The sequence below is a fragment of the Rhinolophus sinicus genome, linkage group LG02, assembly GCF_036562045.2.
Source record: "Rhinolophus sinicus isolate RSC01 linkage group LG02, ASM3656204v1, whole genome shotgun sequence".
Taxonomy (NCBI): Eukaryota; Metazoa; Chordata; class Mammalia; order Chiroptera; family Rhinolophidae; genus Rhinolophus; species Rhinolophus sinicus.
This window is the reverse complement of record NC_133752.1, coordinates 14,446,662-14,474,210: the sequence shown is the minus strand read 5'-3', so window position 1 is coordinate 14,474,210 and position 27,549 is coordinate 14,446,662. Positions and strand designations below refer to the sequence as shown.

Sequence of the window (27,549 nt, the reverse complement as noted above, 5' to 3'; positions counted from 1 at the left end):
CCAGCTTTCACATGCTACTATTCTATGATCTAGAATAATTTTCATTTTCAAAGATAGTATGAGAGATTGCTATGCAAGAATGACTGAAACTATCCATATAATAAAACATTCCCTCCATATTTTTCCTTGGATTCATGGTGCCACTTGAGATTATCTCTTTTTTCCAATACTTTCTATACTTTATATAACTTTCTCACCTATAGTGAAGTAGAACAAGGCTATGTACCAAATTGATATTAGGACCTGTGATAAACAAAGTTCAAAAGAGACATGCACATTTATTTAAACTATAGGTTGAAACAGAATATGTGAAAATATTCAGATTTTAGGTTTACGTGAGAATTTGTGGCTATGACAATAGTAACATGGCTATTAAAAACTCCAATATCGCAATAGTAAGAAGTTTTTATCTTTATAAGGAAAACAGATGACGAGGATTATTTTGTTAAGGAAATAGTTCTTTAAATTGAAGAGAGATGTGGCCAATTTCACCCACTTAACACAGAGGCTAACATAAGCCTTCTAAGCTTATTTGTAGACTTAAAGCTACTTAATGGTGATGATCTCCCACTTTTTCTATCCATCAGTATTGAGACCTGCAGTGTTCAACGTGGAACCACCCAGGGAACCACTGGACACCCTGGGCTATTGACATTCAAATTTAAATTAATTAAAATGAAATAAAATGAGAATAATCTTCTAAATTCACACTAGTTCCAGTTCAAGTGTTAGACAGCCACCCAGTCACTGCATTGGACAGCACAGACCTAGAACGCTTTTATCACGGAATGTACTATTAGCGAGCGCACTGTTAGGTTTACATAGAATCTAAAAACAGTTGGTCAAATGAAGTGCTGTTCAAACTTAATGCAATCGTGTACGTTAAATGAAGGCCATTTTCCTACTATTGAGGAAGTTCTAGTCATAGAAAGGTTCCTGGGAATGGTCTGTAAGATAAACTCTGTAGGGGCTTTAGGCAGTCCTGGCCTTAGACGTGGGCAAGAAAAACTCTGCCCTGGGCTCGACTTTTTAGAGGGCACCATCCTAGCTTTCTACAAGGGATGGAAAGTCTCAGCCAAGGCCCTGTATCTCCTTCCAAACCTCTAGACCTTGCCCAAGGTACCCAGGACCCTGGAAGTCACTGATGGAAAATTCCCAAGACTACTTCCAGGCCCTGAGCAGGCCTCTTCCCAGAACTATGGTCCCAGGTGGAGGACCAAACCACTGGTGTGTGCACTCCTCTGCCCAAGAGGCCACCAAGAGGTGGCTGTCTGAGGGTGTGGACAGAGCTTGGTAGAGTGGGCTCGGGGTGTCCACACAGGTGCAGAGAGCCCCTCTGGTTCAGGAACGGAGCTGGCACAGGAAGCAAAGGGGGTGGGAAAGCGAAGGCCAAGGGCTGAGGTGTGGCTCTCTCTCCTCCCTGTCATGTTTCAGGGTGGATGAACTCCAAGGTATCTGAGTGCTCTGTGCACACACCTGGCCTCCCAGGTTGTTATTAAGGTATATTTCTCAAGGCAGGAGAACAGAATATATTTTGTAAGCTTAATATATTCCTTGTAAATATATAAACATAGGGTATGTGAGCCCTGGTCTTGCAAAATAAAAGGGCAGCGCAGGCAGCCTTACAGAGGAGAGGATGTAATGTATTCAGCTGGGGTTTCTTGCCTAGTTTGCTCACTTACTGCTCGAAGTGGTTACATCTGAGGTATCTGTACATGTCAGACACCTCAAATCTATGGGTCCACCGAGGCCCCGATGCACCCTTTGCAGGGACCAGAGCCAGAGCAGCCGAAGGTCAGGGACATCTCTAAGAAGCCACTTTTCTGGAGAGGAGCCTGTTTCTAGCTCTGGTGTATTGGGGACAAATGAGGCTACTTACGGTGTGGCAAGAGGTTTGAACTCCCTTCCGGGGAGTGACGTGGGAAGGCGATCCCTTTCAAGAGTGTTGGTTTGGGACACTTTCCCTCGCCTTTCCTCTCTCCCAGGAAATTCAGCCCTGCCCTTCTCCCCGACTCCAGGCCAGGGGCCGGGCTCCTCAGGCGCAACGGGCGGCCCCCCGGGGCGCACAGGGTGGCTTTGTCTGGAGGGCGGCCACGGAGGCGGGAAGCGTGTGGGAGAGTGGCCACCAAGACTAGAATTTGGGCTAGAACTTTCTTCCGCCCTCTCCGCGGGAGTTACCATCCTCCCGCGGGGCCCCCACAACTCCGGCGCTGAGGCGGACGCCGGGGTCCGGCCCCGGGGCGGGTGGGCGGGGCAGGTCCGGGAGCGCGCTCCTCCCTCTCGGAGCCGCCGGCGGCGGGAGGCGCGGGGAGAGGAGGAGACGAGGAGGAGGAGGTGGTGTTGGAGCTGGAGGAGGGGAAGGGGTGGGGAGGGGCCGCCGCGGGCAGCTGCCGGGGTTGGAGGCGGCAGCCACAGAGGAGGAGGTGGCGTTCCCGCCCGGTTGTAGAGCGGCGCTGGGACCCGCGCGGCCGTGACCCCGCGGCTCCCTGGGGGCCGATCCCGGCCTCAGCGGACAAAGGAGCATGCTGGCGCGGAGGAGGGCCCGTCCTCCGGCCGCCATGAGGCTCCGGGCACCGCCGGGCCCGCGCCGCGCCCCCGCCCGCCCGGGCGCTGGGCTGGCCCGCTAGGCCAGCGCGCCGCCACTCGGCCCGCAGGCCCCATGGAGCCGCCCGGGCGCCGGCGGGGCTGTGCGCCGACACCGCTGCTGCTGCCGCTCGCGCTGCTGGCGCTGCTGGGAAGCGGCCCCTGCGCCGCGGCGCTGCCCCCGGGCTGCAAGCACGACGGCCGGCCCCGAGCGGCCGGCAGGGCGGCGAGTGCCGCCGAGGGCAAGGTGGTGTGCAGCAGCCTGGAGCTTGCACAGGTCCTACCCCCGGACACGCTGCCCAACCGCACGGTCACCCTGTGAGTAGCCCTCGCGCCCTCCGTCTCCTCCGGCGCTTTCTGGTCGCCCCGCCTCTCCGCTACTTTGGAGAGGAGTCCTGCGGGCACCTACGCGCCTTTGTGTGAATGAAGCTGCAGGCAGGGGGCCTGCCGGGTGGTGGGCCTGGCTTGGGCGCCTTTCTGGGAGAGGCAAGTGAATCGGCCTCCGAGCCGCCTTCCACCTCCGCTAGTTTGCAAAGTAAAAGTTTTCGGGTTCGCCGGCGCGCCCCGCGGTGTCCGAGCGCAGCGCTTCTGTCGCTGCGCGGTGCCACGTGAGGATGCGAGTAAACATGCATTCGGCGGAGTTACAGCTCATTCATCCTGTGCTCGGGCTTCCAGAAAACGGCGCTCGAGTCCAAGCCTCAGGCCTTCAGCTTTGTGCCGGTTAAGTTACACTCAGAGGCTCCTTTGCAGTGTATCAAACACAAGGACCTTGAACGCCCCAGTGTGTGATCCCCAAACCCCCATACTGTTGCCTTGCCTTTTGCTATCCTCTTTTTATTATAGTTAAAGAGCATCTTTCAAAATGGAGTTGTTATTTAGGGTTAGAAACAATATAAGGTGAAGCCGTGCACCTTCCAGCCCTGCTTTCGCGTGTGTGAGAGCTCAGATTTAGAAGCCGAGAACTTCGGGATTGAAGACCGGGTTTGTTAGCCGGCTCGAGGGACTTGATTTTCAGATTGAGTTGTCACCTGGAAGGAAAAGTTTTTGGTCTCCTAACTAAGTTTGTGCTGAGATTCACGGTCCAGTTTTGCAGGAGTGGTTTTGCCGATTCCAAATGAAAAGTTGCAACTGCCCCCGTGACTCTTGATTTTATTTTCTGAACCTTGAATTGGTTCAGAAAAGTTTAAAAGTTAAAAATGGACATTTTGTCGAAGTGAAATATGAGTCCCCAGTGCTCCGTGTTCCCTTATGTTGAAAAGAATGAACGCTGCCACTATAAAAACATGAAGGCAAGGGGAGAAGCAAGACCCGTGAAAAAACTTAAAATATGGCTTTTAATTTAACCCAAATTAGGCAGGATATAAGGATAAGACAAGTATAAATCTCATTACTAACACCTTTGCTCTTAATTTCCATTTGTTTAAATCGGGAAAAGTTTAACCCAGGAGAGTGTGTGTGTGTGTGTTTATGGAGGCATGAAAATGGGTAAAGTAGTTTTTGTTTTGTTTGACTCCTTTACAAACAGTTGACCATTTGGTATGGGCAACAGCTGTATTTATTTATTTCTTAGCCAGATTCTTTGAAGTGGAAATTTGGGCTATGGGACCTTAATTACAGCCTTGATCCAAGGGAAGAAAAACCCCTGTGTTGAAGATGCCCCTTATTACTCTGCAGAAATTAGTCATCATACATTTGGGTTCTGGATCAGTGTTACTTAAGCCAATTCAAGTTTAGGTCGACTTTTTCCAAATGTCAGCAGTTCCAGCTGGATGAGATAAACTACTTATATATTGTTGATTTTGCTTTGAAGTAAAAAACAAAACAAAGAAAGGTGATGTTGAGAATCACTTTTCAGCATATTATCAGTTAAACTTTTACTGAATTTTTTATGAGCTGATTAAAACATAAGTGCCTTTGAAATGTCATTTTAATCCAATTATTTTGCACCTGAAAGTTCTTTAGATGAAAATGAAATTAATAAAGTCTATTTAGTGAATGTGAAGAAATTGTAATTTGTTTAAGGATCAAATAAAGCTGATGTTCTAGATGAAACTGGTTCAAGGTATATTGAACCTGGTAGAGAGTCTTCTGGGCCAGTTCCCTCATTTCACTAGGGAATGAATCAGGGTCTCTGGGGGTAAGTGACTTGCCCAAGTTCTCATGGTGAATGAACAGTGGGGGTCCACGTCCCACATTATTGTCCTGCAGTTCAGATGCTTCTCATTTTTCCCCACTTGTGTTCATTTTTCTTCTTAGTTCAACACAGTTTCTGTTGAGTGGCTCCCTAGGTGGGAGGCAGCATGATGAAGTTTGGACTAGGTGTTAGTTTCTTAGGGCTGCGGCAAATCACAGTCTTGGTGGATTAACACACATTTCTTCTCTCACAGTTCGAGTCTGGAAGTCTGAAATCGAGGTTTCAGCAGGGCCAGGATCCTTCTGGAAGGCTAGGGGAGAATCTTTGCTTTTTCCAGCTTCTGACCTTCCTCCGATTATGGCAACCCAAGTCCAGTCTCTGCTTCTGTTCTCACCTAGCCTTCTTCCTCCCGTTTCTCTCTGTCTAAAGTACGCTCTCTCTTATGAGGACACCAGTTATTAAATTTAGGGTCCACCCAAAGTCCAGGATGATCTCATCTCAAGATTCGTACCTTGATTACATCTGCAAAGACCCTATTTCTGAATAGGTTCCCTTTTAAAGGTACCAGGAGTTAGGACTTGGACACATCTTGTTGGGGTACACTGTTCAAGTCACTGCAGAATGTAAATATAAACATGGGCTTTCTTCACCAGGACTTGAGGTATTTGGAGAGAAAAATTCATGAGTAAGTCTCAGAACAGTATGGTAAATGCTCTAGTACTCGGGGTGTACATGTAGCAAAAGGAACCCAGAGAGGCAATCAGGACCCCCTTGGGGCACAGTTCATGAGACTGAGGAACTTAGGATCCTGAGCCAATTAGAACAGGTTGAGAAAGATAACTGTGAAGGAAATGGTAAGGGGAGGAAATGAGAGGAAAGGTGGGGGGACCCCAGCATGCCCACCCATTTGCAGTTGACTTTGCTGGAATGCCAATGCCAGTATCCACTGCCCAGAGCGGTGAGAGGGAAGGCTGTCAGGACCAGGTGAAGAACAGGCAGGCTCTCTGGCTTGAGTTTCAATCTTTTAGGTGTGGCCAACTGTGTTTAGCTGATCTGTGATATGGCTGAGGCTTGGAAAGTTGATGAGGGTTGAGACGATGGCAAGGATAGGATAGAAATTTTTCTTTTTTTTTTTAATAATGAAAAAATAAGGCTTTTTTTACTTAGTGGATGAACTGGACTTAAATGTAGCCTACAGCTCAGAACCTTCAACTGTCTTAGTGAACAACACTCATTTCCGAAGCCACGTTTTTCGAGAGCTCTCACAGAAATTCTTGGCGTGACCACGCTTGTTCCCTGTATCTTGTGTAGCCTTTTGTATTAAAGGATTAAACTGCATTTATTATTGTTCTACACGACATTGAATAAAAATGTAACCACATTTCATGTTTTTGTTAGGGATGTAGTAAATAATTTAAGTTTCCATATTTTATGTGCAATGTTGCTCAGTGATAGAAAGCTTTACAGATTTAGCCCTTGCTTTTCTAAGTGGTAGTGTTTTCTTTCTGATGTTACATGGTGATTCTAGACAAAGGTGTTTTTTGTTTTGTTTTGTTTTTTATGATTTGTTAAGTCTTAAGGACAAAATCCAGATTTTTCTGAGACTGTTTAATGGAGTAAAATAGGGCATGAGTTTTTTTTGTTTTGTTTTTTCTCTTTTTCCTAAAATGTTATGTTTGTTTGCTCTCCAAAACTGATAATTGGATATTTCCAGTATGTCCAGCTCAGTGCCAGGTACACAAAAAGGAATGCTTGTATTGTTCAGAAATGTAACCTAATTGGGGAGAAAGGACTTCCACAGAATAAGCAGACATTTAGGGAACAACTACAGAATGTCTGAAATTAAGTAATAAATCCTGCACTGCTGACTGTTGAAATGCTGAGCTAGCCTGAAAAGGGGAGAGATGAGCTGGGCTGTGGAGGCACTGGAAGATTTTTTATTTTCCTGGAGGACTGCAGGAGTTAGGACTTGAGCCTGGCCTGAGGGAAGGGAAATGATTGAGTTGTGGGGGCAGGGCATTCCCAAGTTGCAGGGGAGGGGTGATGACCACCGACTGTCCCTACTGAAGTGGAAAGATGTTTTCCAGAACCATTGGTGTATACATGGTATTGAAAACATGGGTCTGGGTGAGGTTATTTAAGGGCGAGTGTATAGCTGGGAGGAGGAGATGGCCTGGGCAGATACACAGTGGAGCAGCAGGGGGGCTCAGAAGAAGCAGATGGTGAGGTGAGGGGAGCAACCTGGGCGCATCTGGTCATAGAAGCCAACAGGGGGTCAGGTTTGAAGATAAGAATGGGCGCCCCAGTTGAGAGATGCTGAGAGGTCTAGACAAGAAGTTGACCCCTGGATTTAACAGCCTGGGGCTTGGGTGCCTTCCATGAGCTGTAACCATGGACCAGAGGTCACAGAAGGCAGGTTGGGGTGGATTGAAGGGAGAACAGGGTGAGAATGGTGGTGATAGCACCTCGATGAGGAAGAACTTACGTTGGATGGAAGGCTTCTTAGGAAGGAATGAGAATGTTGGCGCATGTCTGAATATGGTTGGCAATAATTCAGGAGCGGGAGAAATGGATGGTGGGAGGTGAGATGTGATGGGCACTGGAACACAGTGAAGGGGTTGGCTTTCGATGGCAGCAGGGACGGTTCATCCCCACATAGTGAGAGGAGGAAAAGTGGGGAGCATGGGCCAAAATGCAGGTGAGAGGACAGTGGAGGTGGGGTGAAGAGGGGGTTCCTGCCCCATTGCTGTTATTACCTGAAGAGGCGGAGGCGGGGTGAGGGAGGCACAGGAATGGGTGAGTACGGTGTGAAGGGTAAGGTGAACGAGGTGTGAAGCTGGCCTTTTGGCAACGGAATGTGAATGGTCAGCACAGGTATTTCTCCCCAGCTGCATTCAGCCTAGAGATGCAAATAGTTGGGATTAAACAGGCTCCTTCTTTGCCAGGTGAACGTAGCAGAGGGAGAGAGGAGCAAGGTGATTTTCGTGAATAGCCCAGCTGGCTGCTGTGGCCTGAATTCTGTAGGTCAAGGGTAAGGTTTTTATCGTTGAATTCAAGGTCTCACATACCTCTGTAGCCTTATTTCCCTTTACTCAGCACAAATAATTTGTTCTTTCCATGCACATTGCCTGACGTGCTGTTATAGGCTGAGAGGTAGGGGTTCAGGGGTAAGAAAACAGGATTCTTTCATCCAGGGATCAAGCTTATCCATGAATTCTCTGCTTGACCAGAATGTGCTTTTCATTGTCCCTGTGCAGAGTTTGTACTTTGCGTCCTGTGTGCCTTGGCTAAGTCAGCCACTTTTGCCTGGAGTCCCTGTTCTGGTAAGTTCTGGGTCCTTCCCAATCTAGCTCAACGGCTGTGACCTCTTCTGCACTCTTCCAGCATTTTGCTCCTTCCCTTCTCGCACCCAGGCACTGCTTATTATCTGTGCTCTTGTGTCCCGTACATGATGTTTGATGTTGCTTTCATAATTCACATCCGGTTGAAGGGAAGGATTGGGAGACCTGTCTTAGGTGCCTGGAGTATGGGTGGGAATGGATTCGTTCTTTATTGAAATGCTAACAGAGATGGACTGTGTGGTGGAAGAGCTGGACAAGTGGAGGGATGGCAGAGGGATGCAGATTCAAATTCAAATGAGAGCATTTATTTAGTTTAGGTCAGCATTTCATAGCTGTGGGATCCCCCAATTCAAGAACACGTATCTTAAATCGATTCACAGTTCTATTTGACTTACATGATCCTATGTGTATGGTAAGCACACACATTAGGCAGTGTGTTGACGAGTTGCTCAAAAATACTGCAGAATTTTGGGCAAACGTAGGCATTTGACCCATAATGCAAGTCTTAAGTTTTTCCAATGTGATGGGAATGTTTTGCATGACCCCGCCTCTGAATCCTGTTGCTTCTTGCCTGCTTGGAGGCCGCCAGCATCAGGAGTATATGAGAGGAGTTGGTGGGTTTGGCAATAACCCAGAAATCAAAATTCCAGAAACAAACGAACACAGGAACGTTTGGAGATCCTTGCCCCCATTTAACTACAGCTTCTGTTCCCAGGAGTCTATAAAGATGGTTTTTTAAAAACAGAAGTGAGAACTCCTCAAAGTAACTCAGAAAGTAACACAGGGTGAAGTTTTTTATAAGAGCATTTAGTGACCCCCCCCCCCACCCCCGCAGGTGCTGCTCTGAAAGCAGTTGTTTTTGTGTTGGCTGTATTCCTATGGAGGAAATACAGAGAACATAACTAGTCCGGAGAACATAACTAGTTTATTGTTGTGTCAACATTTTTCTCAAAACAAATAAAAACTAGGATACAGAGTTCTTTAAATTTTAGTGCCTTATTAACTCAGATTTTGCAAAGATTAGGAAGCTATAGATGTAAACTTGCTCAATAAGTTTTTAATTGTAGCCTGACTAAATTTATTTTAAAACTTAATATAATTTTAATGCTTTATGCATGGTTTAGCTTACACTATGGTCAAATGTAGGTGATTTTAGTCTGAAGAGGGAATTTTAAAAAAGGTAAGCACTGTATCTCCCACAATTTCTTTTTCTTCATGATGAAACTTTTTATAAATTTTGCACCTCTAGTACGGGACTCATGCACGTTGGAGTGGGGTGGGACAGGGGTGTATAGGTACCTCCTGAGAAGCAGATATCTGTCTCGGCCACCACATTTAGTACCAGGCTGAGCCCCTTGCAAATGGGGCTTTTCACCCAGGGAAGCAGTTTTTGTTCTCAGATGCTTCCTGTTCAGGGCATGAAAGGAACAAATGGAAAGTTTAAGGGATTAATGTAAAAGTAATCCCGAAGCTTGCCTCCCCCTCTTTGTCAGCTGCAAGCCCAGGTTTGAATCTGTGCCTTCCCCCATCAGCAGAGCCTGTCCAAAGACCAGAATGTATTTTTGGTATTTACTCTTCTCTAGTGGCATTCTTGATCATTTGTATCCTAGTTTTGTTGTTTCTGCTTGCTTTTGCATTCATTCAGCAAATAGTTATTTACTCACTGCCTACTCTGCTTGTTGTAGACTCAGGTGGGCTTATATGACTTCTCTGGGCATCCCTTTTTTGGGGGTGTTCGGGGAGGGCACTTAGTAGACCAGTTTTATCCTAGTCTGATATCCCTTTCTGGTACTCTGCCTCTTGCCTTCTAGCTATACGATATCTATCATACCTCTTTCTGGTTAGACTTGACCATTGGCTCTTTTTGATGAGATTTAGCTTGAATTTCCCTCCCATTATACCTTCTGCTAAGACAGCAGGAGATAGGACAGCAGCTGGTGGATTTTTAGAAATAATTAAAGGCACTGGATTTTTAAAGGGAAATTTGCAAGACTGGTTTAAGAACAACCTTGCTAAAGAGACTGATAGACCTTTTTGTTTGGTGATCGTCATTGCTTTTTCCTCATATCCATCTGCTGGGCACAAAACATTTCCTCAGCCAAGTATGTCTCAGACCTTCTGTAGCACAGAAGCATTTCTGTTATTTATGGCGGTTCTTTCCAGGACTTTGCGTGTCATGATATGTACAGGCAATAGTGGTGTTTGTGTGAAGGATGTTCCAGGCCAGAGTCCCACTGCCCCAGGCCCTGCAGCCCAGCCCCAGGCATCAGGGGATCAGTTATCTCCAGCTTCCTGTAACTTAGTTGGTGGGTTTGCTGTTGAGGCTTTCAATCTTCCATTGAATCACCTGGGAGCATTAAGACTTCAGATGCCTGGGCTATGGACCTCATGCTCTGATTTAGTTATTTATGGATGGGGCCTGGATATTGGCATTTTTCAGAACCCTGCAGGGGATTCTGATGTCCCTTGGGCGGAGAACCTGTTGTTTAGTAGCCCAGCGACCTGAAGGCGAACCCCTGTCACCAGCTGTCATCCACTGCAACAAAAGAAGGTAGAAGAAAGAGCAGAGGAACAAATTGCAGGCAGCTGCCTCACAAGGGAGGGAGGCACTGTTCCAAGTGGAGCAAAGACGGATGAAAATCAAGAGCCGTTTTTAGGATAGATTGCTGAGAGCTTGAGCGTTGGGCCTTATTCATAGGAGTCAAGAAAAATGACTCTTTGTAAAGTGGGGATTGATGTGCTGAAGCTGTATTTTATATCAAGTCATGAGGTTGAGGACAGTAGGTTTTAAAGATGCGTTGTGGTGCTGAATGAATTCACTGAAAGGGTCTCACAGCAGCAAGCATTTGTCCAAATCAGCATGTGAGGACCTGGAACTCAGATGCAGCAGGGGACATAACACATAATGGCCCCAACCTTAGAGTACCCTAAATCGTTCATTTTATATTTAAAATAGAGAAGCTCCCTGGTAAACATGCGTCGTTAAATTAATAACATAGTATAGACAGGGAGAGGCCCAATTTTCCGAGTATGTGCCAGCTCTGGAAATTTTGTTTTTGTTTTTTAGTCTTTACTAGTCTCATCAGTAAAAAGCAAATACATAAAAGCTTATTTTAATTTGCTTTCTGATTATAAGTAGAGTTTAATATATTTTTATGTGTCTACAAAAGGGTCATTTGTATTTGGTCAACTTCTCTGGACATTTTTAGTTTCTAATAGTTTTTTTTTCTTTTCTAGTTGACATTCTTGAGATTTTTAGAGGCAACTCATCATCTGATAATATATTTCTTCCATTATGGTCTTGCTGCTTTGGTGGAAACTAAGAAGGCAGCACTGTGGGCATCCTGGTTATAGTCTTGACTTGAAGAGTGGAAGGCATGTTGGGCAGACCACACGAGAGTTCCTCCATCCAGGTGTGGAACTGCTGCTCGGCTGTGAGCCTGAGGCAGCTCATGCGTCAGGAATTTGCTAGTGGCTTTCAGCTCTTTGTCAATTTCGATGACTGACACTCTTGGTTCTTCATTTAAATAAAACTAAAAGCATACATCTTTTGCCCTTTTTTTTTTTTCCTCTCCCATATTTTGTCTTCTTAAGTTTAAATAATAATATTTGTTGTAGGTATTTGCAATCTTTCGTTCCTGAGTAATCGCCGTGTGTGTGGGTGGGAATCAGGTCTGTGGAATTATGTATCCCTTACAAAGAAGGCTGAATTGTCCATCACGTGCACAGTCTACGTTTTAGAATTGTTAGTAAATCCTCTTGCTAGGTTGCCAGCTCCACTTGTATAAGAGCTGCTCCCACCTATTCCAAAATTGTACTCAGAGGTCAAGATGTCTCTGCATAGAGTAATAAGCACGCCCCCTACCGAGCCTGCACGGAAGTAGAGGACCCCTGGGCTAATCTAAGCTTCCCAGTGCCCCCCAACCCCTTATTCTCCCGCAGCACAGGGCATAGTACACAGTGTGTGATTGTGAATTAAATTCACTCCTTATGTGAAGACTTTTCTGAATTGGAAAACATTGTTCCAAATATGTGACTTGGCCTCATCTAGAATGTCAGTTCCATTGAGGCCAGAGCCTTTGTTTTACTCCCTCCTGCAACCTAGAGCATCTAGAATAGTGATAGCCATTTAACAGGCACTTCTGTGATGCCCTTATATTGTGGCCAGGTACAGAGCAAGTTGTAAATTGTGTTGGATGACACTTCAGTCTAAACCCTCCTTAGATTTAATAGAAGGAAACTTTGAGCAGCCTTAGAGGTGTAACAGTAATACAGGTTTTTAAATTGGAATTGTTAAATTTTTCTTCCTTTAAGTCTGCTTGAATCTAAGTCTAATTAAATTGATTTGGGACCAGCCCGGTGGCTCAGGCGGTTAGAGCTCCATGCTCCTCACTCCGAAGGCTGCCGGTTCGATTCCCACAGGGGCCGGTGAGCTCTTGACCACAAGGCTGCCAGTTCAATTCCTCAAGTCCTGTAAAGGGATGGTGGGCAGCGCCCCCTGCAACTAAAATTGAACACGACACCTTGAGCTGAGCTGCCGCTGAGCTCCCGGATGGCTCATTTGGTTGGAGCGCGTCCTCTCAACCACAAGGTTGCTGGTTGGACTCCTGCAAGGGATGGTGGGCTGCGTCCCCTGCAACTAGAAACAGCAACTGGACCTGGAGCTGAGCTGCGCCCTCCACAACTAAGATCGAAAGGATAACAACTTAACTTGGGAAAAAGTCCTGGAAGTACACACTGTTCCCCAATAAAGTCCTGTTCGCCTTCCCCAATAAAGTCTTTAAAAAAAAAGATTATACAAATGCAAGTTATTTATAAAAAAAAAAAATTGATTCATTTCCCATCAGGATAAGACTTAAAAGCATTTTTTGTTTTTAATTGTGCAATTCTTCCCAACTCTTTTCTCATGAAAGAGGAACAGAGAAATTGACTGGTGGTGTATTCCCAGGACTGTGTTTAAGACAGATGTGCTTTCTAGTACATTAATCTATTTTTTTTTTTTAACCTGCCTTTTTGTTTGTTTGTTTGTTTTAAAGAAGATCAAACATTTAAAACTCTCCCTTTGTGGTCAAGACTCCATTGGAATTCATAAGTCTTTCAGAGACCATGAAACTTGCAATTCTCCTTGGCGGGGCTAGGAGAGTCTTCCATTCCTTGTGACCCGGTCCTTCCTTGTGTCTGCTTCCATTTCGGCCACTGTCGTATTGTTTGGAGTTATTTATTTGCAGTTCTCACTCTCTTACCAGAGTGTGAACTCTTGATGGTGATATTTATCTCCATCTTCAGCATCCAGCACATAAACACTCAGTAAGTCTTTGTTTAAAGAAGCCCCATTTTCCCCACTGTTTTTTTCTTAAATGGGACTAGGGGAAGAATCTTGCCTTATTCTTAACACAGGATGAATCTATCACAGATATGCTTGCGACTCTTCAAAGCAGAATACCCAGCCTACAAAGTCAAGGCTTAAACTCCCACTTTTCATTTGATAGTGAAACGTGTCTGTCTCGTACGCAAATTCATTCTTTTTTGCCAAGTTTTCTGGGTTCAATTCCCTCCTACTTCTTGAGAAACTGTCACTTACCTTTTCTACATTCAAAATGTTGCCCTTAGTTTCTACTATTTTTCCTTAGCATATGTAGCTATGTCCTATTTTTTATCTGTTAAAAAGACTCCCCTCCCCCAAACACTTTCTTATCGCACCGTGTTGTAGTGGTCACTCCCCTTCATAATTGAGCGTCTTGAAAAGGACCTTGAATCCACTGTCTTCATTTCCTTACCTCTTGTTTTAGTTTCAACCCATTGCTGTCAAGTGCCTAGATTCAAACGTCTTTCATTCACCATATGTGTGTCGTCTTTTGGTCTTTTAGCTTGATGGTTACCACGTCTGTTCTCACCCTCACTGAATTATTGAATTTCGGCCATTTCCCTTGGTTTGGGCTCCGAAGCTCTTACGAGGAAATGGCTGGCTTGACAGAGTGGTTTCCCTGCCAGGACAGGGTCATGATGGGCAGTACCTCCTAGGGGATGGCCTGCCTTTTGGTGAAAAACTCTTGGGAATGGCTGTCATCCAGGCTGAACTCATGAGAAATAGAGATTGTCTGTTTGAGGTTATTGCCTACTCAAAGAAGCTTAGTTAACTCTTCTACTATAACTTGATTTTTAAGGCACCTTGCTGGGAAAAAAAAAAAGTATTTGAGTTATTCCCTCTGGGATAATGTTGAAAAACTTGTCCATCAGCTTAGCTAGAAGTTAGCAACCACAGACTGAGACATGACTATAAGAACTTTGTCAGACTTCCTATTTTTTAAGCTTCGTAATGTTCTCAAGTCTTGTTAGTGTTTCTTTTTCCATGTTGGTGACTATAAAACCCATTAAATTGCAGGTGCCCTGTTGTCACTGCATGCAGCACAGATGAGGGGACTATGGAGACCTTTTACCCTCTGCATATCCAGGCTGAGAGTAGATGGCGGCAGCTTTACATGGAAAGGAAAATGTTGGGAGCCCTGGGACCTCCACTCAATGACTGGCAGGCTCCCTTTGTGCCTGGAATACTGTTTGTGGGAGGCGAACATAACATGCTTCACTCAGGTTCTCTCGGGTTCTTTTTCATTTCTTTGATGTGCTGCTGGTCTATGAAACTATCAGTCCTTAATGGTTGTATTTTATTCTGACCCTGAGTTTATTTTCCAGGGATGTATTTATTTTTCTGTTGGGATGTTGCAGGATAGTAAAGAAAGTCTACAGATCCTGGTCTTCTCATTGTTCTCATTCCAGATAATGGAATTTCAGAAAACACTTCTTAGCCTTCTGCTGAAATCAATTTGATAGACTTTCAGTTTCTAGCTTTGGTGTTACCTTAAAGGGTCCATGATTGAGTTAATGGTTAAACCTGTTTCTTTCTGATATTACTGTAGTTTGACTTTCTCCTGAATCTGGTCTGCTAAGTATCTCGAACTACCATGACAAGAGAAAGCTAAGGCATCTATAGCTCTTTGACTTCCAGAACTTTATATATAAGCACCCGGCGTTGATTAAATGTTCTAATAACGACCAACATTTGGACACTTACCATGTTCCAGGTATTGTGCTAAATTTAGCATCTTGGTTGTTAAATCAACTTGTAGGTGTGCCAACAGACAATGGGCAGGCAAATTGAACCTCTCAGATGACATGCTTTTTAGGTTTCTGGCCTAGGACCTTGACCTCTAGGACTGTAATTCTCATTATTGTTATGTTCATAGCAGTCACAGACAACCTAAATGCTTACTGTGACCGTAGAGTTGTGGGTAAGCCTTCAAGGAACAGGAGAGATTGGACTTCTTTACTCGGAACCAATTCTTCAAAGGTGGCTGACTAACAGGGAAACAGTAACTGAGAATTCTTAACTAGTACATATTATGTCCTAGTAACCAACTGTTGAAGGAAAGAATTTCAACGTCTCATTTATTGTCATCAGGTGGTTATGGGATTGACCTGGGGTGTCATACTTAAGCATGCAATGTAGCCTTTTCTTTAAGATTTTAATTAAAATACAGCCCACATACAATATTATTTTAGTTACAGTTGTTATTTTAGTTTCAGGTGTATACTACAATTTTTCAGCATTTGTAGACCAAAAGTGATCACCATTATAAGTGCAGCAACCATCTGCTACCATACCACGTTGTCACAGTATTATTGACTATATTCCCTATGCTGTGCATTGCATCCCCATGACTTACTTGTTTCATACCTGGAACTTTGAACCTCTTATTCACCTTCACCTTTTTCCTGCCCTTTTAAATTTTTCAATTATAGTTGACATTCAGTATTAATTTCAGGGGTACAGCATATTGTTTTGACATTTATATAATTTAAGAGGTATTCCCCCTGCCTAGTCTAGTACCCAGCTGGCACTATACATAGTTATTGCCATATTATTGACTCTATGCTCTACATTATATCCCCATGACTATTATGTAACTACCAATTGGTACTACTTAATTGCTTCAACTTTTTCACCCTGCCCCCCAAACCCCTCCCATCTACCACCCAGATAAATCTAGTACCCATCTGACACAGTACATAGTTACTACAATATTATTGACTATAATCCTTATGCTATACCCTACATCCCCATGACTACTTTGTAACAACCAATTTGTACTTTTAATCTGTTTCTCTTTTTCACCCACCTGCATCCCCCTCCCATCCGGCAACCAGCAAAATGTTCTCTACATCAGTTTGTTTCTGTTTTGTTTGTTTATTTTGTTCTTTAGATACCACGTATAAGTGAAATCACACTGCATCTGTCTTCCTCTGTCTGACATATCCACTCAGCACAATACCGTCTATGTCTATCCATGCCGCTGCAGATGGCAAGAACCCATTCCCTTCCATGGCCGAGCAATATTTCATGTTGTATATATGTACCACCTCCTCTTTATCCATTCATCCATCGATGGACACCCAGGCTGCCTCCATATCTTGGCCATTGTAAACAATGCTGCAATGAACATATGAATGAACATTTACCCCCTAAGTAGTGTTTTGGGTGTCTTCGGATAATTACTCAGAAATAAGATTACTGGATTCTTCTTTGTCACTTTTTATAGCCTTTGTTTTCAAGTCTGTTTTGTCTGGTATAAGTAAGTATTGCTATCCTAGATTTTTGTTTCCATTTTCATGAAATATATTTCCCCCATCCCTTTACTTTCATTTTGTGGGTGTCTTTTGATCTGAAGTGAGTCTTTTTTAGGCAGCATATGTAAGGTTCTTGTTTTCTTATCCATTCAGCCATCCTAAGTTTTTGATTGGAGCCTTTAATCCATTTACATAGAAAGTAATTGATAGATATGTAGTTATTGCCATTTTATTATTCATTATATATATATATATTTTTTTTTTTTATTTTTTTTTTCTTCTTAAAGACGTCCTTCTAACATTCCTTGTAATACTTGTGTGGTGGTGATGAACTCCTTTAGCTTTTCTTACCAGGGAAGCTCTTTATCTGGTCTTTGGTTCTAAATGATAACTTTGCTGGATAGAGTAATCTTGGTTGTAGGTTCTGACTTTTCATCACTTTCAATATTTCCTGCCAATTCCTTCTGACCTTCAAAGTCTTTGTTGAGAAATCTACTGATAGTCTTATGGGAGCTCCCTTGTAGGTAACTAACTGCTTTTCTCTTGCTGCTTTAAGATTCTTCTTTGTCTTTAACCTTTGGCATTTTAATCGTAATGTGTCTTAGTGTGGGCCCCTTTGGTTTCAGCTTGTTTGGGACTCTCTGCATTTCTTGGGCTTGTATATTTATTTATTTTGCCAGGTTAGGGAAGTTTTCCATTATCATTTCTTCAAATAGGTGTTCAATTCCTTGTTCTCTCTCTTCTTCTGGTACCCGTATGATATGAATGTTGGTACGCTTGATGTTGTACCAGAGGCCCCTTAAACTATCCTAAATTTTTTTGGATTCTTTTTGCTGTTCTTTTTTGGTGTTTTCTGCTACCTTACCTTCTAAATCACTGATTCGATCCTCTGCTTAATCTAATCTGTTGATTCTAATGTAGTCTCCAGTTATTCTATTCTTCATTTTTGTCTGGTTCTTTTCTGTGTTTTCTGTTTTCATTTTTGTTTCCTGTCTCTTTGTTGAAGTTCTCTCTGAGATCATTGAGCGTCGTTATAACCAGTGTTTGGAACTCTGGATCTGGTAGGTTGCTTGTCTCCATTTTCTTTAGTTGTTTTTCTGTTCTTTTATTTGGGACATGTTTTTTTGTCTCCTCGTTTTGGCTGCCTCCCTATGTTTGTTTCTTTATTAGGTCCGGCTGCTATGTCACCTGGTTTTAGTAGAGTGGCGTTAATGTAGTAAATGCCCTGTGGGGCCCAATAGTGCAATCTCCCTGATCACTGAGCTAGGTACTCCAGGTGTGTGCCTTGTGTGGGTTGTGTGTGCCATCCTATTGTAATTGGGTCTTGGTTGTTATTGGCAGGTCAGTGGTAGGAATAGATCCTCAGGCTGATTGGTTGTGTGGACTGGCTGTGACTACAGTGGAGAAGATGTTGTGCAGGGGCTGACCTTACAGAGCAGGCTTTTATTATGTAGTGCTCTGGTGCCTACCCAGTGTGCCCTTTGGTTGTGTCATCCCCGGAGGCAGCTGGGTGATGTTCTGCCTGGGTCCAAAGCTGGCCACCAGGTCTGCCAGTCCTGGGGCCTCCTAGGAAGGGGGGACCTCACCGCAGGCCAGGTTCAGCCACGGCTTGTTCCCTGCTCAGGGCCACCTGGCATGAGCCACAAAGCAATCTGCAGATGGCTACCACCTGCACTGGGCTTGGAGGTACCTTGAGAGACCAAGCCGCAGACTCAGGCTGGCTGTCACTAGTCCCGAGCTTGGGGCTGCTCAGCCAGAGGTACAGGACATGCCAAAGCCAGATGTTGCTTATTTGGATTTTGTGAATCTTTAAGAGATTTTTAGGAAAGTCAGCAGCATGAGCCAAGACAAGCTATTTATTACATGGAACAGCCACTGGAAGCGGCGTGTGTGGGCCCAAAAGTTGGGCGTGGGTGGATGGAAGGGGCGTGTGTCAGAATCACCAGGGAAGGGCGACAGAATGGTGTTAGCCAGGTTGATGGAGATTCAGATGTGGCGGGCAACTGCCTCTGCACATGGCGGGGTGGGATGGGGTGGAGGGGTGCTCAACAAAGAAACACGGGCTTCTGTCAGCACCTCCTTCTGGGAGAAAGCTGCCTCTGTAGCCCTTGCTCTGAAGCCAGACAGTTCAGTTCCTCCCCATATGTCCCTGGCACCTTTCAAGTTGCTGCCACAGTGCTAGAGCTCAGAGCTAGTGAGTCCACTTGTGAAGAAGTCCATCTGTGGGCTCTGTAAGAGAAGCACCTGGCAGTGTAGCCATCCTAGTCTCACTCAGCCACAGCCTCCACTGGTGTTCACAGCCAGAACTCATGGGGATTTCTCTCTGTGGCACTGAAACGCTGGGCTGGGGAACCTGATGTGGGGCTGGGACCCCTCGTTCCTTCAGGGCGACTTCTGCAGCTGAGACACCCCTCCCTCTTTTTAATGATCACACATGGGTGTGGGACCAGTCGGTTCCCTGTCTCTGCAGCTCTTACCAGTCTTCAGGTGGCTTCTTCTGTATGTCCTTAGTTGTAGGGCTTCAGTTCAGCTAGACTTCAGGTGATTAATGATGGTTGGTCTGTCTGTAGTTTAGTTGTAATTTTGATGCCGTCATGAGAGGAGGTAAATACAGTGTTTATGTACTCTGCCATCTTGACTGGATCTTTGCAATGCAGTATTATTGATTACTAAATAATCAGTCCTTTTCTCATCTGCATTCTTGAGATTGAAAATTTTGTCTTAGAATAATAAATGACCCTATCTCAAACATAGCTGCCATGTGAAGATGAGAGGAATAACAACATCATCTGGAGGGTAATTGCATTTTTGGTTGGTCTCCATCTGGAGTGAAAAGAAGCCATAATATTCTAACTCTCTTTTTAGGGAGGGCTCACATCTATATGTCAAAATTGGGCCGGAAAAACAAGGTATTCCTATCCCTTATTTGATAAAGAAGCTCAGAAAGGAGGATGCACAGGAAATATCACTGAGACTGAAAGGATATGGGGCGTCAGGTTGGCTTTGCTACCAAGTAGAATCGTGACCCTTAGCAAATCATAATTCATCTGACCCTCAATTTCCTGAATGGTAAAATGAGGGTTTGAACTAGATTATCTGTAGGGTCTCTTTGACTGCTGAAATTTTGTCGTTTTACATATCCCACAAAACCAAACCAAACTTGATAAGGTTATTGACGTATTTTTAAAAATCCAGACTTAAAATGCTCATTTAATGAAGCTCAAATCCTGTTAATAGAACTCATTCATTGCATTATAGGAGTAAGTAAGTGCAGGGGCTAATTTTTGGGGTCTGGAGGTGGATGTTGGGTCTGTTTAGTCCTAAGCTTCTAGTCTGCATGGATCCTGAGCCTCGCATGCCTTTTCTCACCACTCTTAGCACTAATTGCCCCTCATTTGCTTGCTGAGACCTGTCCTCATTCCCTAGTGCTAATCCTCACCTTGGGACCTGGTGCTCAGCTCCTGGTAACTGGATTTTTTTTTTTGATTTTTTTTTTTTTGATTTTTTTTTTTATGTCCCTGAATTCTTGTCTCTAAGATCTAAACAGTTGAGGAGCTCGTTCAGCATTTGAACTCTGATTATCTCTTGGCATAGCTCTCTTCCTTCCTCTGTAATAGGAATACAGATTTTTAAACCCCAGCTCATTGAGTCAACCAGTCTGTTTGTCTGAATTTCTGAGTGTGAAAGGAATGTGCAGCATATTCATAACGTTTGGAAACAGACAATTTTTTTGTTTTAGCATAATGATACCTTCATTACACACACACACACACATATGTATTTTTTCCTTTTCCAGAGTTTATGGGCATCCTACAGATTCTATATCACAGGATTATTTTTCTTGCCTCCACCCGTCCACCCCTTTACTGCGTTGCCTGTGTTATACATATTTATCATGAATCCTTCAACACCAGTGTTCTGGCTGATTCTGTTTCACAGCAGTCCCCTGTTGACTGTCTGCAGCTAGCTCCCTCCCTTTCAGGGGCAGGCTGGTCCCTCTCCCTGTCATGATCCCTCTACCAACTGTAAAAGTACATTTGGGGTCATAGTCGGCTATGATACCATTTCTGTAGAACCAGGATGGCAAATAGATTTCTCAAAGCTCTGTGCTGGTGAATTGGGATTAGCCATCAGGAGTGCTGTGAGAGCTTATCAGGAAAGTATCAGGACTGACTGTCATTACCTGCCACCAGGGCTGGCAGGTGGTGGCACATGTGCCATTGTTTGCCAATGGCCCGGGAAGCCCCAAACTCTGTTAATGACTAGATTAATTGTTCCTTAATTTTTATAATGTTAAGATCACATGAAGTTTTGTACATATCAGGGTTCTTCGCCGTTTGAGAATTTCAATAGCTGCTTTAAAAGAGTGGCTAAGTGATGTCTTACCAGTAGAATTATTTAGATTCCATACTTAGTAGTAAGCTGTAGCCTCAAAAATACTGATTTCATTCAGTGATAGTTTCCAAAATGTGCTTTTCAAATATCTCCTAATAGAGAGTGGCTCTCAGCTTTTGGACCAACTGCTTAAGAATCTTTGGGAGATTGTGTTGGAGAAAAATGTGGGTTCCTATATATTAAGAACTCCTACAAAATTAGTAGAAAAAGACAGACGATCCATTAGAAGTATGAGCCAACAGTAACATGTAATGTTTGCTGAGTGTACAGCAAAGTGTTGTAAGGATTTTATTAGTTAATTCTTATATTTCCGTAACGAGGTCATTATTATTACGATCCCTCTTATGTGTCTGAGGATGTAGGGATAGATGGAAGCTCTTTAATTCCCTCAGTTCACCCAGGTACTAAGTGATAGAACCAGGATTTGAGCCGAGGCCTCCTGACTCCAGAACGCATACCTATAACCAGTGTGTTGTAACAGTCAAAGGACATTTCCAGGCCTTCCCAGGAAGGAAACACAGATTCACAATGGGAAGTGCAAATGAAAATTACAAGGTCCCAATTTTCGCGACTCTGATTCAAGTGTGACTGTGACCAGAATAGGTCATAGATGATGCGTTTTACTTCTGTCTCCCCTTTCCCTCCACCTCATTCATTCACTTAGGAATATCCCCGCTGTTGGTGTCCAGGTTCTCGGCAGCCAGCTCGACCTGAGCGGAGAACCCACCCGCCTTGTGCCTGGACTTCTGACCTGCGGAACTGTGAGCCAATAAGCAGGTGTTGGTGTGAAGCACTCAGTTGGTGGGAATTTGCTGTGCAGCAGTAGAAAGTTTATCCAGACCTTGGAGGGGTTACCTCTGTAGGAAAGGATTTTCCCCTTCCTGTCTGCCTGCCTTTTGGATTCCTACTCTTTTTTTTTGAACAGCAAAATTCAGAAAGGTCTTCTGTAATCATTTTGCTATTCAACATTGAAACTGTATTCCCTTTGGATCGGTTATGCATCCCTCTGATAGCATTTCACACTTAGATGCATGTGAAGTATTAGTCCCTGAAGTCTATTTTTGTATCCTTTGTGTCACTCCCAGCACACAGTAGGCATTCAAATATGTTCTCAGTTAATGAGTAGTCAGTCCCTCATGGATTTCAGCTTAAAAATAAGAGTCAGAATCATAGAAGAACCTCAGTATGGCCCCAGTAGAAAGAACTCAGTTTGATTAAAATGCCAAATAAACTGGCTGTTCTCGTATTCATAAATATTAAGCATCCATTGTTCTTTATGATGTATAGACACATTGAAAAATGGGCTCCTTATTCTCATGGAGCTGATGTGTTCATACGATAATTTGAAGTGTTATTTAATAGGCAGTTTTTCATTTTTAGGCATTTTTGAAAGATACCTAGTGTGGCATAGAAAAACCCTTTAGTGTCTCATAATCAAATGCTATTTAATTTCATGTAAATTTAATGTTTAATGCCAAAGCAGGAAAATAGATCATTTTCTTCTTATTTATGAGACTGCTGAACAAAGACTGAAATAATTATAAGAAAAACAAGCCACACAAAAAAAGTCAGGTCTTTGATAAAACTGCCTGGAAATTTGAAAGGTTATTTAATGAACCATTTGCGTAGTTAAGGGTGACCATACACCATTAACACTTACACGAAGACACCTGTTGTCTTAGTGTAACTATTAATGGCACCTCCTTTTAGTCTCAGGTGTCTGTGGGATGATAAATTACATTGCGACCCCACAGTAGTATGTTAGCTCTGGATATTTTTGACTTGCTGTGTCATTTTAAATAATTGTTCACCTTGCAGAGATAGATTGCATAGTTTCAAGAGAGCAGACTACGTATACTGAAAACTCGGCCCTAATTCGCCAAATCTATAGAAAATATATTAACACCAAAAAATAAAAACACCCATGTTTTCATGTCTGTTTGGAAATTTAGAGGATCTTTTCTTTATCATGGAATTCAGAAATTTAACTGGCATATGCCTGAATGTACACTCCCCCCCTCCCCCGCCCCGTTAGTTTGCCTGGCACATGGTTAATCTTCACAAGTCCATCTTTAAACTGAAGACGTTTTCTTTTTAATTTTTTTTTAAATTTTGGGGGCTATGTACATATCTTTATTAGACATTAGTTTTTCATTGTAAAATATACATAGCATTTGTCATTGTAACCATTTGTAAGTGTGCAGTTCAAGGCATGAAGGACATTCACTGTGTTGTGTAACCATCATCACTATCTGTAACCAAAGCCATTTCATCATCTCCAACATAAACTCTGTTCCACTGAATATAACCGCCATTCCGTCCTCCCCCACAGCTCTGGGTGGCCTCTGTTTTACTTTCTGCAGAGACATTTCCTTTTATTTCTTTTATGACAGCCATTTTTCTACCTGGTGATCCCCACGCCCCCCCTAGAACTCCTGTTATTTGCATATACTGCAGCTTTCTTCATGGTTTGCTTCTCAGTGGTCACTGCCTTTATCTACTGAATCAAGAAGTCAAGTCATGGTTTTCCAAAATGTTTTCACTTTATATGTCATGGAATCTCCTTAGGTTGTCTCGCTGATTTCTCTTGATTTTTGTGCGGTGTTATCTCATGTCCCATCTGATAATTCCATGTCATTCCAAGCAGACTTCTGGATTGCTTCCTTGTTCTCTCTGGCTGCCGGGTCCTTGGAAGTGGTCTGGTGTCTTTTGTCACCCCGTGGCCCTCTTTCACAGATCAACACCCTCAGTGCTCTTGGAGCAGTGGTGAACTTGTGAGGGCTTAGCGGAGCTCTCAGCCCCTGCAGGCTGGTGACACAGGTACCCAGTGGGGAGTTAAATGATGTTGGATCCCCATGCCGTAAAATTTTGAGTTAATGATGTGAGGGGGTAAGGGGCAAGCGTTTCTTTGTTCGTTTGTTTTTTTGTAAAGCTCCCTAAATATTTTGGATGTACAGCCAGAATGGAGGATGAGTGCTCCATACCAGGAGTGGGCGCTCCACCTTTGCTCTTTCTGTAAAGGCTCAGGTAGGAAATATTTTAGGTGTGCAGGGCACACTGTCTCAATGGTAGCTACTTAACTCGGCCACAGAACAGTTCATGAAAGTGAACATGGCTGTGGACCAGTAAAACTTTATTGATAATAACAATGTGGGGGCTGGAGTTTGCTGACCCCTGCTCTAAACAAATCAGCACAATTATCCCATTTATGGATTCTAACACCGGAGGTCAGAGAATCAATTGATAGTTTATACTTGTGTAAAGTGGCAGCCCTGGCTTCAGAGCCAGGCCTCCTGACCTGCAGCCTCTGCGTTCAGTAAACACACGTGTTGCATCCCTGGCAGCTGACAAGTGTAGTTCGGCTTTCTGCCACGTGGGTTTGGCAGGCCATGCATTGTTATCATGTAAGGAAGTCTGGTTAAATAGATTTGAGAAATGCTCAACTAAAGAAATGTGAGTATCTTCAATTCAGAATGATAAATGTACGTTCTGAGTTTCTGAGAAGGGGGTGTGAGGTAGCTGTTAGGTTTTCTCAATGCCTCTGGTCAGAGATCTCCTTGACAGGTTGTTTCTTTGAACACTCGTTCTGTTCTGTGTCTTCCTTTTTTGTAAAAGGAGTAATGTTTCCCAACCTCACACGTGAGTGGATTGTGCTTTGTCACTGTATACCACTTGAAGTGTTATTTATAAGATCTCGATTTTAATTTTACTTTAAAATAATTATTTTAAACAGTATCTGTGAAGTTATGGATTGGAGTTCCATTTGTTTTAACAATATGTTAAAATAGAAAACAACAACTTGGACAAGATGTTCATGAGCCTCAGAGCTGTGAGTTAACGGTTTGGAGAGCCGGTAAGGTGGAGGGGATGCTGCTGATGCTGGCAGAAGGCAGCCCCGCGGCCTGGCGTGCTTGGTCAGCAGGGGATGCCGCCGGATGGAAACATCCAGGGCTCCACTTGACCATTATCCTGTTGTGATGTTGTCCAGTTGCTTGGATCTTATGAAGCCTCATAAGGACCAGCTTCAAGTGCTTTGCTACACTTTCATTCACGTCTATACTCGCAAAAGCCCCGTATTTTCTCTCAGAAATCCCCGGAATGATTTACAGATGAGGCACTAAGTGAGAGGTTAAGGAACTTGTGCAAAGTCCTGAAGCCACATCCTAGAGTTAAGATTCAAATTCAGGTTCTTTGCCATCCAGAACTTTCCTCTGTCATTGTTTCTCATGCTCAGTCATCATTGGGACAGAGCAGAGTCTGGAAAAGTGATCTCAAACAAAAAATTGGTTAGAGTCGCCAGGTCAGGGAACAGAACCTCTCCTTCCTCCCAGTGGGCCCAGCATCTGACCCCCTTGCTGTGCATTTGGCGGTCGGATGTCGGACCAGGATGATTGTGGCACTTCTTGGCTGTGCTCAGGGATACCCCACTGTTTTACAGGGAACCTGGGGCTCTACCTTGGGTTAACACGTGAGGTATTCTGTTTTAACAGGTGCCCTTGTGGTGAAAAGTAATCATTCTGTTAAGTGAAAGCTGATGGAGGGTCTAGCAAATTCGTAAAGGAAAGCATTAGCCTCTCTGCACGAAGGGGAGGGGCTGAGCTGGAAACCAAGGCTGCCCCCTAATCATTTAGCATCCAGAGGAGAGGTCAAAGAGAAAAGAGACCTGTACTTGTAGGAAAAGACGCCTTTTCAATCCCCTAAGTGCATATACACTGAAGCATGTTTATTTGTTGACTCTTCTTCCAACAATCTGTTTACAATGACAGAAGAAACATACAAATCTGAACAGACCCATAACTAACGGGGCCGAAAAATGAGGAAGGTGCTCCAGTGATCCAGAAGCATTGAGGACACTGTGGGATAAATAAAACAGATGGGATCAGATTGGTGACAAAACTGCACAGCAAAGGAACGTAGAGCTCTGTAGAGACAAACGTGGAAATAACTAGAAAAATGAATTTTCTCAGCAGGATCCTGGAAGATTCCCAAGAATTGAAACTATAGGGAATGGCAACAAAAGTGGGTAAGGAGAGTGCTTGGCCCGGAATTAATAAGCCTGAAACATCTGCTCTCGTTCTGCCTTCAGTGAGTTGAGCTCAGAGGGGTTGGTGGTTGGGTTTGCCTCTGCGACAAAGTCGTTTAACTTGGTTTTCAATAAACTGGGAGATTTGCCAAGGCAGAATGCTGGTGGGGGAATAATAGCCAGAAAGAGAAGTTGCAGGGAACCCTAGGTTTCTTTTGTGTCCCTACCTTCCAAAGATATGCAACTTCTGAACCTTGAAATAAAAGCACTTTTGTTCCACCTCCTTTTCCTCTTCATTCACCATTATCCTCCTGTGCTAAAGAAATCCTCTGCTGTAATGAATCCCCATCAGTCCAGACCCCCGTATGTAAGTATGAGCGAGCAGCCGAGGGTCATCAGACATTTGAGAGGAAATCAACGGAATGATTGGGGGGAAATTGTAATTCCTCGTCTCAGATCCAAGAGAACGGCAAATCCATAAATCAAGAGCATCCATGGGAAAAGAGCTGTTGAAAAAAGGAGTTAACAGTAAGGTTGTAATGTTAGAAAGTTCGGGCTGTGGCAGTAGGTGGGATCTACTGAGCAAAGTGGGAACTGCTGAGGACATAGAGAATTAGTGGTCTGGAAAATTGAGCAGAGGATTTCTTCCCGAATTCAAAGCAAAAGGTTTCAGGTGACAATTAGGAAGCAGAATTAAAAGCTGTGAAGGGTGCGTCTAGGAGATGAGGACCCAATGGAGAAGGAAAAAGCAGCAGCTATTTCTTTGATTCTGAGATGCCATCAAAGGTCAGATGCCTCTTTCCAAACAGCTTCTCAGCGACAGGAGAGGCAGCACTTGCATGAGCTGGCTTTCCTGCCCGTACCCCAAACAATCACTTCTGCCGATTTCAGTCAACACCAGCCTTCTCATCAGAGCTCTTCTGATTCACTCAGTCGTTCTTGTTCTGCGTAGCATCATTTTAACACTAAACTTTTTTACACTGCTTGTTTGAAAATAATTTCAAACTTAACACGAAAGTTAGAATAATAGGTAAATCAGAATAATAGGTACAACCTCTATATTTTTTACCCAGATTTACTAGATTTTGCTATTAACATATTATGTCTTTGCTTTAACAGTTGTTTTTTTTCCTGTGTAAGAATGATACATGTTTTAAACTATTGACAGTATGATGTACACATTATAACCCACTGAGACTTTCAGAAAAGTGATCTTGAATTTTTTCTTTTGTGTCTTTAGTCTTGATAATATAATTTGTATATCTGGGAAGCTAAGGTTTTGTTTGTACTTGTTACTAGGTTAATTTCACAAGCTTTTTTTTCCCCCCTTCCAAATTTAATCACACATCACTGGAAGTTTAACTGCTTTCCTTATAAATTAGCTGGCAGCTTATGAGAGATGTGAGCTGCTTGAGTGATAGTTCTCCCACGGCACATGAATGAATCCCACC

The 27,549-nt window shown here is 43.8% G+C and overlaps 2 protein-coding genes across 3 annotated transcripts in view; one reads left to right on the top strand and one right to left on the bottom strand.

The window, feature by feature from the left end:
* The window catches only part of LOC109453821 (cytosolic beta-glucosidase), a 409,360-nt gene extending 407,129 nt beyond the window's left edge, over window positions 1–2,231 (bottom strand). The window contains exon 1 of the mRNA XM_074321830.1: window positions 1,880–2,231. The gene's annotated coding sequence lies outside the window, so the exon portion shown is untranslated. The remainder of the gene's footprint in view (window positions 1–1,879) is intronic.
* A 148-nt stretch (window positions 2,232–2,379) lies between these two features.
* ADGRA3 (adhesion G protein-coupled receptor A3) overlaps window positions 2,380–27,549 on the top strand; it is a 114,979-nt gene continuing 89,809 nt past the window's right edge. The window contains exon 1 of one of the 2 annotated variants that reach the window (XM_019743915.2): window positions 2,380–2,901. In XM_019743915.2, coding sequence (XP_019599474.2) covers window positions 2,660–2,901 — 242 coding nt within the window. In that variant the 5' untranslated portion in view covers window positions 2,380–2,659. The remainder of the gene's footprint in view (window positions 2,902–27,549) is intronic. The other variant, XM_019743916.2, reaches the window with a different exon arrangement.